This window comes from Salvelinus sp. IW2-2015, linkage group LG17 (assembly GCF_002910315.2).
Source record: "Salvelinus sp. IW2-2015 linkage group LG17, ASM291031v2, whole genome shotgun sequence".
NCBI classification, from domain to species: domain Eukaryota; kingdom Metazoa; phylum Chordata; class Actinopteri; order Salmoniformes; family Salmonidae; genus Salvelinus; species Salvelinus sp. IW2-2015.
The window spans coordinates 26,277,068-26,290,152 of record NC_036857.1 but is presented as its reverse complement, the minus strand read 5'-3'; the positions used below and the strand labels follow the sequence as shown (position 1 = coordinate 26,290,152).

Here is a 13,085-nt window from a genome sequence, read left to right as displayed (position 1 = left end):
AGCCGCCAGCCAGCCATGAGCAGCCAGAGCCGCCAGCCAGCCATGAGCAGCCAGAGCGCCAGCCAGCCATGAGCAGCCAGAGCCGCCAGCCAGCCATGAGCAGCCAGAGCCGCCAGCCAGCCATGAGCAGCCAGAGCCGCCAGCCAGCCATGAGCAGCCAGAGCCGCCAGCCAGCCATGAGCAGCCAGAGCCGCCAGCAGCCAGGATCGCCAGAGCCAGCCAGCCAGGATCCGCCAGAGCAGCCAGCCAGGATCCGCCAGAGCCAGCCAGCCAGGATCCGCCAGAGCCAGCCAGCCAGGATCCGCCAGAGCCAGCCAGCCAGGATCCGCCAGAGCCAGCCAGCCAGATCCGCCAGAGCCAGCCAGGATCCGCCAGAGCAGCCAGCCAGGATCCGCCAGAGCCAGCCAGGATCCGCCAGAGCCAGCCAGGATCCGCCGAGCCAGCCAGGATCCAGCCAAGCCAGCGCAGGATCCGCCAGCCAGCCAGGATCCGCCAGCCAGCCAGGATACGCCAGCAGCCAGGATACGCCAGCCAGCCCGGAGCTGCCCCTCAGTCCGGAGCTGCCCCTCAGTCCGGAGCTGCCCCTCAGTCCGGAGCTCCCCTCAGATCCGGAGCTGCCCCTCAGTCCGGAGCTGCCCCTCAGTCCGGTGTTGCCCCTCATCCGGTGTTGCCCTTAGTCCGGTGCTGCCCCTTAATCCAGTGGGTTAATTTGGAGGGTGGCCATTTGGAGGAGCTACGGAAGCGGGGATTGACTTGGTGGGGTGGGGACCACGTCCTGAGCCAGAGCCGCCACCGTGGACAGATGCCCACCCAGACCCTCCCCTAGACTTTAGGTGGTGCGCCCGGAGTTCGCACCTTGAGGGGGGGGGTTCTGTCACGTTCCTGACCTGTTTTCCTTGTTTTTGTATGTGTTTAGTTGGTCAGTTGGGGTGGGCATTCTATGTTATGTGTTTCTATGTTTAGGTTCATTGTCTATTGGCCTGATATGGTTCTCAATCAGGGACAGGTGTTTTACGTTTCCTCTGATTGAGAACCATATTTAGGTAGGCTGTTCTCACTGTTTGTTTGTGGGTGATTGTTCCTGTGTCTGTGTCTGTCGCACCACACGGGACTGTTTCGTTTTCGTTCGTTTGGTTAGTCTGTTCCTGTTCGTGCGTTCTTCGTGTTTTATTGTAAGTTCACATGTCCAGGTCTGTCTACGTCATTTTGTTGTTTTGTAATTTTCCAAGTGTTTTTTCGTGTTCGTCTTTGCTTTAATAAATCTTCATTTACGAAGAGGAGGAGAGAAACCGTTACAGGTATATTGGCCATATACCACAACCCTCCATGGTGCCTTTATTATAAACTGGTTACCAACAAAATAATGTTTTATACTCGTCATATACCATCTCAAACCACCCAGTTTACAACTAAGCAATAAGGCATTGGGGGGGGGGGGGTATATAGCCAATATACCACGGCTAAGAGCTGTTCTTATGCACGACGCTACGCGGAGTCCCTGGATACAGCCCTTAGCCGTGGTATATTTATTGGACATATACCACAAACCCTTGAGGTGCCTTATTGCTATTATAAACTGTTACCATGGTAACAAGAGCAGTAAAAATATATATTTTGTCATACCCTTGGTATACAGTCTGATATACCACAGCTGTCAGCCAATCAGCATTCAGGGCTCGAACCACCCAGTTTATAATTGTAAATAAATCCCTTTTGCTCATGTGCATAACTATAGACAAATCTGACAGGAGAGTTTGAGTGATGGAAGTTGGACAGAGGATCTCGAAATCTCTGAGCGAGAAACACTTGGACAAACTTTAAAAAATAGAATGTTTGGCTTTTTGCTGGCAATTGTACTGTTAAGACTACCAACAGTTATGGGCTCCCGAGTGGCGCAGCGGTCTAAGGCACTACATCTCAGTGTTAGAGGCGTCACTACAGTCCCTGGTTTGAATCCAGGCTGTATCACATCCGGCCGTGATTGGGAGTCCCATAGGGTGGGTCACAATTGGCCCAGCGTCATCAGGGTTTGGCCGGGGTAGGCCGTCATTGTAAATAAGAATTTGTTCTTAACTGACTTGCCGAGATAAATAAAGGTAAAATTAAAAAAATGGCCCATTTGAGAGATTGACTTGTCATTTGAATCGGCATAGACTCTGGGTTTATGATTGTAATTCAACTTTTCCATGATTTGTAGGCAAGATGTATATAAACTGAACGAAAGATTTAGCAGCTTGTTTAGTTCAAATTGACAAACTAATTTATTCAACATGAATAGCGAGGTGATTTCGAGGTAAGAAGTACTTGTGTTTCACAATAGCCTGCTGGAATAGACTACTGAGGACGGGGTCATAATTTCAATCACTGAATTAAATATTAATAATATGTATATGAACTGAATATGATTGTCAACAGCAGCCAGTCTTTAAAATTGTTTTACCTGTAGCCTAATCTGACTGATTGTTACCGACAACTGATCGGCAATTGCAATAGAGCTTTGATAACTTCTAACTGAATTAACTAAACATGTCCATTAATAAATTGCTTAATAACGCAAGGCTACAACAACAAACTGAAGGTATAGGCTATTTAATAAATATGTTTGCCAGCTCCAGGTAGGCTACACAAGTGGTACAAATGGATTTGAAATGACTTCAGTGATATTGTCATTTCAACATATTTATTGTATCAAATGGTATTCTAGTAGCCTACAATGGCATATAAATGAATTGTCTACTTGGTGGGCAACAGGTGCAAATGTATCATTATCCACATTTAATGTCAGTTTCATTGAGGACTTTTCCCCATAACAGAAGCACCCGAGGGAGTTCCATAACTTCCATTTCAAATTTCCACTCGCGCAGCCCCGAGACCCAAGAACTGAGCATGCATAAAACACTTGATACTGTTTTCCATTAGCAAAGTCGACATTAGAATGGCGTTTAAACCACCTCCAAGCGAATTTATCTAATAAACTGAGCTACTTTTAAGTTGGGCTATTTCTAAGTTACGCGGTGCAACTTAGAAGTAGCCCAAAAACCCGCGACCAATACCATTTTACCTGGGACATTTCAAAGTAGCCCAATTTGACAGAAAACCTTGAACATGTGTGTATTGGTATCAAACATAAGACCCACATGTGGTTTAAGTAAAAAGCAACATTAGAAATAAAAAAAATTTTTGGGGGGGGGGGGGTGTACTTTAAAATGACTAAAGCCAAATTGAAACTGTAGACAATTATAATGGACATACATTCATACCGTTCCTTGATAATAATCACCAAAATGAAAGTAAGACAGTCAGGGAGCATCGAACATTTCCAAATCAAAGGACAGGGGACTATTTTTTGCAAATTATGACACAAGAGGAAATAATATAAGCAATTTTCAGTGGAGCCCTCCGGACTTCTTTGAATACTGAATTTAGCCCCCGAGACGGGCAAAATGAATTTGACACCCCTGGCTTAATGAGTATAATTTACGTATTTGAAGCGCTGAATATAGTAAATCCGCTAGGTGGTGGCAATGAGCATGTATGATGACTATCACCACTAAATTGCATCTGAAGAAGTCGACTTTTTCTAAATCAATAGCAAGATGGCGGCCACCATGAAGAAGACAGTTGTAAGTTAAAATCAGTTTTAATAATTCACTCCGATCTCCATACAGGCGCCACACCACTGTCATTCGTGCAGTAATGATCTAAGACACGTGCTCTACAATTTAGTTTGTGAATACATAAATTCATTGTCTGATTTTGTTTTTATTCGTGATCTACTCGTGCGTTGTTTGGATCACAGCTAGCGAGCTGGCTAGCCAGCTAACGGTAGCGATGTTAGGGTAGTTTAGCTACTAACGTTAGCTGGTTATCAACAAACGACTCTTAGCATCTATCCGCGATTTCCTTATTAAACGTTAAGCTACCATGGTGGTTAGTTTAATGATAGCTAGTGCAATTTGAAGAACGCGTTGCCAGCTATTTTGCTACTACACCCTAGTTTTAATGTAATTTATATGGCTACACCTAGCTAGAGCTCTCGTACTGGGCTGAGACCTCTGAAGTCCTAGCCATTCTGGGGCACGTTCAGCAGGACTGAACATTCAGATAGAAATGGGCTATGTAGATCAAACATGCCTCTGATATGTAGATTAATAAATAATATCGTCTCTATTCATGGGATTTATATCTGCAACTTTCGAGAACGTTTGGCAACTGAACATGGCCTGGCTCGTTATCCTTTTTTCTTATCCGTTATTCAGGCGTTGTTTAGCTAGTAAGTTGGCTAAGTAGTGTTGTCAAATATGGTTTAGAAACCCTGTGGTATTGTTCTGTTAAAAAAAATATAACGTTAGCTAATTATTTGGCTAGCTATGCAGTTAGCCAAGCAGCTTTGACTATAGCTATATAGGCTCATTTTGGACAATCTCTATTGACTTCCCCTTAACAGGCAGTTGAAGATGTCAATGTCACATTTGAGGACCAGAAGAAGATCAATACATTTGCCAGAAACACGAATCGAATGACAGAATTCAAAGATGAAATAGAGGCAAAAAAGGTAAGGGTTAATTATTGATGAGGTAAATCTGAATTAATTAGATTTTCTTTACTTGTTTCTTCTTATTCTAGTACATCATGTTGTCACTACTGTTATATTATATAACCAACTATAACCTCTCTTCTCAGAAATCTCTACAGAATCTGCAGGATGCCAGTGATGACCTGATGATGGCTGAGGATGACACTCTGCTCGTCCCGTATCAGATTGGCGACGTCTTCATCAGTCACACCCAGGAAGAGACCCAAGAGATGTTGGAAGCTGCAAAGGTATTGTTATTATGATTTAGTAAGGCAATGTCCACATTATTCTGACATTTTAGAATGTAATAATTTGTTGAATGCCAAAGCATAATTACTCTTAAAGGGCTAATCAGCAGTAGAAACGATAAAGCGGTCGCCCCACCCATGGTTCAGTAAAAAGCTGAGGGATGGGGCTGGAGAAATGTAACCACTCAAATTCATAGACATAGCTATGGATGTAAGGACTGATCATCCATGATATGTTAACCCTGTTTTGAGGCTATATAGTGTTTGTAAAAAATAAAAATAAAAAACATTTTCTGGTTCTGATGGGGAACAACAGTTGAACTAAGCTCATGAGGTATTTATACGTTATATTCTTGAAGAATCAATGGGTACATATCATTAATTTATAAGTTACAAAAAAATTGATGTAGCAACTGCTGATTGCCATTTTAAAGTGGTAATGCATACTTCTTTTTATGCTTTTCCCCCAAAAGCATGTAAAAAGAAGTATGCATTACCACTTTAAAATGGCAATCAGCAGTTGCTATATCAATTTTTTTTGTAACTTATAAATTAATGATAATATAATGTCCCCATCAGAACCAGATTTTATTTTTATTTTTTATTTTTAACAAACACTATATAGCCTCAAAACATGGTTAACATATCATGGATGATCAGTCGAGTTTTCTCCCCTAAATTACAACAATTCTATGTAAAATTGAGGTCCATGAAATTCACAATTAAGTGCTTGAAAAAGTAATTGAAAGTCCTTGAATTTGACCTGCCACTGTCTGAACCCTCTATTATATGACTTGTGTAGAAGTTAGGTGTGTAGGTCTACCTCGGAAATCGAGATGCCTACTCCTAAGGCAAACACGTATGGGTTATTTAACGTTGCATGGGTTATTTAACGTTCCAATTTTAACGTTGCATAATTAAGCCAAAGGCCGGGATATCAAGGCATTATGCTTTACCCTATTACTAAGAATACAACCTGAATAATTGTAATCATTCTGATTTATTAACATGCATTTTTTGTAACGACAGGAACAACTGCAGCAGGAGATCAAAGACCTAGAAGGGAAGGTGTCGGCGATACAGCAGGTGTTGGGTGATCTGAAGGTCCAGCTTTATGCCAAGTTTGGGAACAACATCAACCTGGAGGCAGATGAAAGCTGAGTGCTTTCTAATGTGCAGACTTTAGCCTGGTCCCAGATCTGTTTGTGCTGTTTAGCGTGACACTGAATCAATGCTTATGATTATAGGAGTTGGCAAGATGCCACAAACAGTCCTGGGATCAGACTAAGAGGGCAACTCTCTTTACACATGGACTTTTCATGCAGCTCACATATTATCCAATCCACACAGTGCTTGCCAAACCAACGTGTTTGTCCTTTTCTCAATACCAACATGATTTTTCTCAGCAATGGTTTACAATGGTGTATTGTCTTATTTTGTATGAATGTTGGTGAATGTATCCCATTTTACTTTGTGAAGACTCGTTTTGGTGGTTTGTTTCCCCCTGTACTTGCACTGGGTCTCCCCTATGGACTGACACAAAATACATCATTGTACAGTAGGCTGCCATAAAGAAAAACAACCCAAGGAAATATATTTGGTGTGTTGGAGCTGAAGAAACTGTGAAGTTTGTTTATTTGGATCTCCATTAGCTTTTGCAGAAGCATTAGGTACTCTTCCTTGGGTCCACAAACAACATGACAAGTAACAAAATACTGATAGACAAGGACAGTCACATACATTTTAAAATACAACGATACAAACAATACAACTAAAAAAATTATACAGAATAAACTGTTTGTGGTTGAAGAAAAGGGAGCAGAGGCAGCCACTGTTAAGACCCCAACATGTAGGCAACTGTATGTGTATACCCCAAAATGTATCTTAAAGGTGCAATCTATAGTGTAATTTCTTGTTACAAAATAGCTAGCAGGACTGACGAAAGGAATCTTTGCGAGTGTACTGGGCATTTGTCTTAAATGTACCCACGTTTAATTTTGTAAGTTTATGTTTGGAGGGTGGATGGGTGGGTGTATAATGCGACTGTTTAGCAACCCAAAATGTTGCGTGTTCGAATCTCGTCGCTGACAACTTTAGCATTTGTACAAATTAGCAACTTTTTAGCTACTTTGCAACTACTCAGCCTTTTAGCTAACCCTTTAACATAACTCCTAAACCTAACCCAGCTAACGTTAGCCAGCTATCTAACGTTAGCCACAAAAAATTAGAATTCGTAACATATCATACAAAATGGATGGACATCCATGAATGAATGAATAAATACCATACGGAACGTAACATACTAATTGGAGTGTCTCGGACTTACATACAGAATAATACGAAATGCTCTGAGACCAGGTTGCACAATAAGGAAATAATGGATGCCAGACAGATGCAGGAGGAAAGTGTGCTGGTGCTGCAGTTACATGAGCCCCACTGAAGGGGGCAACAGGAGAATGCTTGGTGTCACAGTCTGAGTCCACTCACTAATATTCAGCCTCAAATATGACTTTTGTCTGGTGGAATCTTCACAAGCAAAATCCTTTTGTGAAACGTGAAATAATATTCCTTAAGGTCTTTGTTGTGCAAATATTCCTAACAGAAAAGGCATTTGACAGAGTGTTGAAGTCTGGTAAAATCCTTCCAGACAGTACAGATTTTGATAGTGTCTATACAAGGGAATCAAAGCTGGGAACGAGAGATTGAAAAAAACTGAAAGCTTCTATATCAAGGCCATCAGACTGTTAAATAGCCATCACTAGCCGGCTACCACCCTGTTACTCAACGCTGCTACTACCCTATATACTTTAATCATGTTTACATACTGCTTTACTCATTTCATATGTATATACTGTATTCAATTCTACTGTATTTTAGTCAATGCCACTCCGTCATTGCTCGTCCTAATATTTATATATTTCTTAACTCCATTCTTTTACTTTAGATTTGTGTGTATTGTTAGATATTACTGCACTGTTGGAGCTAGGAACACAATCATCTTGCTACACCCTGCTAAATATGCGTATGTGACCAATAAGATTTGAATAAACTAAGATCTGAAATGCATCCAATCCATGTACTGCAGCCCCATACACAACATAATACACAGACCTCATTAAAGTGTGCCCTGAAGTGTGGACTGCTTGAGCTAATAAAATATCAGATAAATAAATGTAGGGTTTGAAGTTGTGGCAGACACCTCTGGAGGATCGAGATCTCAATTAACAAGTTCCTCTGCCCCCCAGGCTTCCTGTTCAGGCATTCACTGGTAAGATTAAGAGAACCACACACACACACAGGCTTGGCTTTATGCACAGCTTGTTAAATCCTGGCTCATGGAAATCGGAAATCACTGGACTTATTTCCCAGATGGCCTTGTGTGTGTTCTCTTTTCCTCCTTCCCCRCCTTCCTCTCTCTTTATTTCTCTCTCTTTCTGTCGTTCTCCCTCTGCACTTTTAATAATTAGCTCACTAAAGAGGAGATGCAGATCTGTGTCTCTATGCGGATCTTTGTAACACGGAGCTGTGTTCAGGCAGAGACAGTTTTTACATCAATGATGTGACTTCCATTCAACCAGGTATTGAAATMAAATTAAATGATGTCCATTGCAAATTTGTAGGCTATTAGTTAACTACTGGTACCTGATTACCATATACACCCACCCCTTCATGATACACTACCCTTGATGCTAGAATTAGTCAGAAGCTTTAGGTAATTTTGTCCACACAATCAATTTGTTGTTATTCATTTCATTGATGGTGTCAGTTTCTAGGGTAACTGAGCGCTATTGATTTACATTGTAACAGCAGAAACCCTCCAGGTGTTTCTGTGTCTATTACTAGTACAAGTGCTACATAGTATTCACCATATCCTTTTTAAATTTAAATTTACACCAAACAACTTTTTGTTATAAGGGAAAGTGAAAGACATGTCACTGTGCCTTGATTCCTTCAAAATGCAATCTCAATTATAGAAAGAACCATCCGAGACAGTCAGCTCAATAATTAAAGAGCAAGAGTGAACTGCTCCCTGTCAGGCTCCAGACACAGAGGGGATTGTGGTGGTTCAGATTTAGAACAGTAGGCCATCACATTCACAGCACCTTAACTGGCTTTCAATCCCCTAGTGTCCTTTCACTGTACTTAGCCCATCAACACACATTGTGAAAGTATATGAGATGAATACTAGACTGTACTGTAGGCATTTGTTTCTGTTCATTGCGCCATATAGATATTGTATTCATCTATTCGGTTTGGCTCACCTCATTGATCAGGGAAGTATTGTGAAATTCCAATTGCTAACAGTTTCTGTATGTTTTATGCATAGCCGCGGGAAGTAGGGGTGCTGAGGGTGCTTAGCGGACTGATAGCCGTTTGCAGTGTGGGCAAACCCCACCCGTCAAAGATAAAAAAAAAGATTTAAGTGCCTTTGAACAGGGTATGGTAGTTGGTGCCAGGAGCACCGGTTTGTGTCAAGAACTGCAACGCTGCTAGGTTTTTCATGCTCAACAGTTTCCTATGTGTATCAAGAATGATCCACCACCCAAAGGCCATCCAGCCAACTTGACATAACTGTGGGAAGCATTGGAGTCAACATGGGCCAGCATCCCTGTGGAACGCTTTCGAAATCTTGTAGAGTTCATGCCCCTGACAAATTGAGACTGTTCTGAGGGCAAAAGGGGATGCAACTCAATATTAGTAAGGTGTCCTTAATGTTGTGTATACTGCATGTTACTTTATTAATATATTCCATTGTGAGGGGTACTGTATCATGTAGTTTAGTATTATTGTACACTGAGTATACAAAACATTAAGAACACGTGCTCTTTCCATGACATGGACTGATCAGGTGAATCCAGGTGGAAGCCATGATCCCTTATTGATGGCACTTGTTACATCCACTTCAATCAGTGTAGATGAAGGGGAGGAGACAGATTAAATACATCTTTTAAAGTATTGAGACAATTGAGAGATCATGGATTGTGCATGTGTGTCATTCAGAGGGTGAAAGGGCAAGACAAATTATTTTAGTGCCTTTGAACGAGGTATGGTAGTAGGTGCCAGGCACACCGGTTTGTGTCAAGAACTGCAACGCTGCTGGGTTTTTCACGCGAGACAGTTTCCCGTGTGTATCAAGAATAATCCACCACCCACAGGACATCCAGACCACTTGACACAACTGTGGGAAGCATTGGAATCAAAATGGTACCAGCATCCCTGTGAAACGCTTCAACACCTTGTAAAGTCCATGCACCAACGACCTGAGGCTGTTCTGAGGGCAAAAGGAGGGGGTGCAACTCAATATTAGGAACGTGTTTCTAATGTTTGGTATACTATAGTGTGTATTCATAACTGTAGTGATCTTGAAAGTCCATTTATTTTCAGCTGTATGGATAGACCTAACACAAACATATACAATTGTTTGTATAAATGTATGATACAGTGCATGTGGAGCTTCTGATTAGAGATGACAAATCCTTGATTTGAAAGTTCATTACTTCATGGCTTTTGTGTGATAAAATACATACTGTACTGCACTGCAGTAGTTGACATGAGAGAGGGCTAGGATCCATGGTTTTGTCAGCTCAATCATAACAGATTATGGCGCATGACAAGTAAGTGACAGCAAGAGGATTAAGGAAGTAGTATAAGCCTAAACCTAAAGAAAACAGAGAAATATGAAATTCATAGAGAGGTTCAGCAGAGTCAGTGAGCATGGGGATCAATGTTGTTTATCATCAGTCTGAATACTATATGCAGTGTCCCAAAGTGCACCCTATTATTGGCCTATATAACCCCAAAGGGCTGGTCAAACTAGTGCACTACATAGGAAATAAGGTGCCATTTGGGACGTAGATCATGTTGTGCACTGATTCAGGATGTCGCTCAAATGTCGCTCAAAGTCCATATGGAGCATCAGCTTAAGAATTTGTTATTGCCTGAGAGCTTTGATGTGAATTAATTTAAAGGTAAATACATTTCCATCACTTCCTGTGGTCTGGGAGTCAGGTTTGCCCCTTTGACACCAGCTTCCATTGTGATGTGATCTTCACTGTCATCAGCTTTTTATGTAGAGTGATATTAGAGCTTGATGTTCCTAGCAGGTATAGTCTTTATGACATTTATTTCACTAGCCCATGACAATAAGATCACTATGGTGGTTTATATCAGCATAATAGGTTGAAAGACTGTACATGTATGTACACTCTAAAAATGAGGGGTTCAACAAGGGTTCTTCTAAGATCCTCAAAGTTATTTGAAGAACCTTAGTGTTCTTGGCACTGAAAATTACAACGGTTCTTCCAAGAACCCCATAGGAGGTGGGGTTCATTGAGGAACCTCCATAGTTGGTGGGGGTTCTTGCAGTAACCTAACTGCCCACCTGAAACATTTGAATTTGAAAGGACAGCAGGTGCAGGCACTAACCTTAAATTTATGAGATCTTAACAGTTTTCAGTTAAGGTTTGTCCCTTATATGATCTAAATTAATATTGTTTAATGATGATACTATATATTTTTTCATATTTGTGCAATTCTTTCTAAAACAGAAAATGTACACAATTCAATGGATATCAATCAACAAAGAGGTWAGAATATGTAGGCTATAAGAATATGTTGAAGGCTAGCTGTATTGGGTGCAGATGACTGAACTCCTCACTTGTGTCTGTGTCTGCAGGTATACAGACAAGTAGGCATACAAAGGTATCTCAATTGGTATGTTATGCAGATCACATGTACCATCCTCCTACCTTACCTCTTCAATGAAAATCCCATAGGCCTCTACATTATGGACAAGGTATGTGTATGAAAACCATTATCAAAATAGTTGTTTTTATTCACATTCACCACATGAACCAAACATCTGTATAATTACTATTTTGGGGATTCACAGACTTCACCCTCCCTACACCTCTGATGAATATAACAGGAAACCTGTTCGATCACCATGCACTGCAAAATGATTCTGGCTGTGGATACGGAGAACATCAACACATTAACATCAACACGCCAGAGGATATACCCATTGGACTTGGAGCTCTGCTGGGAGTTTACCTCATATTTAGATTTTTTAATTCTGCTTTGCCACTAAAATCATAATAAACACTGACAACTAAAATATTGTGTTATTGTTGTTATTGTTATGTGTATTATTATTATTATTAATAATAATAATAATAGGGGAGGGGTGGTAGTTAAAAAATGAACCCCAAAAGGTTCTTCAAAAGTTTATTCCAGGATCCATTAAAAGGGGTTCTTTGAAGAACTTATAAGGGTTCAGTTTAAATTTGAAGAACCCCTAAAGGATACTCCAAGAACCTTTTCTTGTTAGAGTCTATGAAAGGTCAATGTAGAATTAGGCTCATCCACCACCAGACTCTCTCTCACTTAGTCTGGGGACGAGGTTAATGAAGAATAGGTTCAATGTAGAATAGCATCTTACTATTTTAAAATATGTGAATGGGGGTGTTGACTGTTGCTTTGCACCACAAATGCCTTTTCCATATCCCCGGCACAATGCACCAAATTATCCCACCAAAATTAAACACACCAGAACGTCTCCTATAATGAATAACATTAGCTACCAAAGACTGGATGACAATTACACTGCAAAGACCTTMGTTTATACTAACACATCCAATATTTTTGAAAAACTATTTTATAGTACATGAAATGCTTTTTCACGTTAGTGATGGAAAATTTCTATCTTCTCAAGAAAAGGCCCCAAATAGAGATCTCAGTGAGGGTGGCGTTATGGAACTTCCTTTCGTGATGAAAAGGTTTGAAACGTATTTAGTGGAGGTCCCCAGAGACATATAACCGATATACACTATATTCAATCTATACATGATATAGCTCTGGGGATGGCCTATCATAATATTCAGTACTCTAAAATAAGATCAGTACAGAGTTAATGCAATTATGAGTCACTTGACTTTACCAATAGAGAGGTTTTATTCTATTCCCCTCCTCAACTCTACTGGTGTTGCTCACTCCAGCCTGAGGTTGATATTGCACCTGGCAAGATTATATTTTATACTGTGACTTTACAATTTCCCTTAACAACACTTCTGGATGTGTTTCCTGATCATTTAATTGGTTTTAACACTCCAGTGGAGTCGGGATTGGCAAATGTGATATAGATGTGCGCCAAGACTGTCACTCTGCCAGTAAGTTTTCTATTAAATCATTTTAATAGGCCCACTAGGTCACTTCATTGTGACTAGCCTACTATGATCCAAAAAAGTGCACCCTGAGTGCAT

At 40.8% G+C, this 13,085-nt stretch overlaps 1 protein-coding gene across 1 annotated transcript; it reads left to right on the top strand.

Moving 5' to 3' along the window:
• The first annotated feature begins 3,536 nt into the window (after positions 1-3,536).
• Positions 3,537-6,243, top strand: pfdn4 (prefoldin subunit 4). Its single transcript, XM_024006460.2, has 4 exons — positions 3,537-3,623; positions 4,448-4,555; positions 4,684-4,824; positions 5,854-6,243. The coding sequence occupies exons 1-4, from the start codon at positions 3,597-3,599 to the stop codon at positions 5,983-5,985; spliced, it is 408 nt and encodes a 135-aa protein (XP_023862228.1). The 5' UTR covers positions 3,537-3,596; the 3' UTR covers positions 5,986-6,243.
• Positions 6,244-13,085: the final 6,842 nt, after the last annotated feature.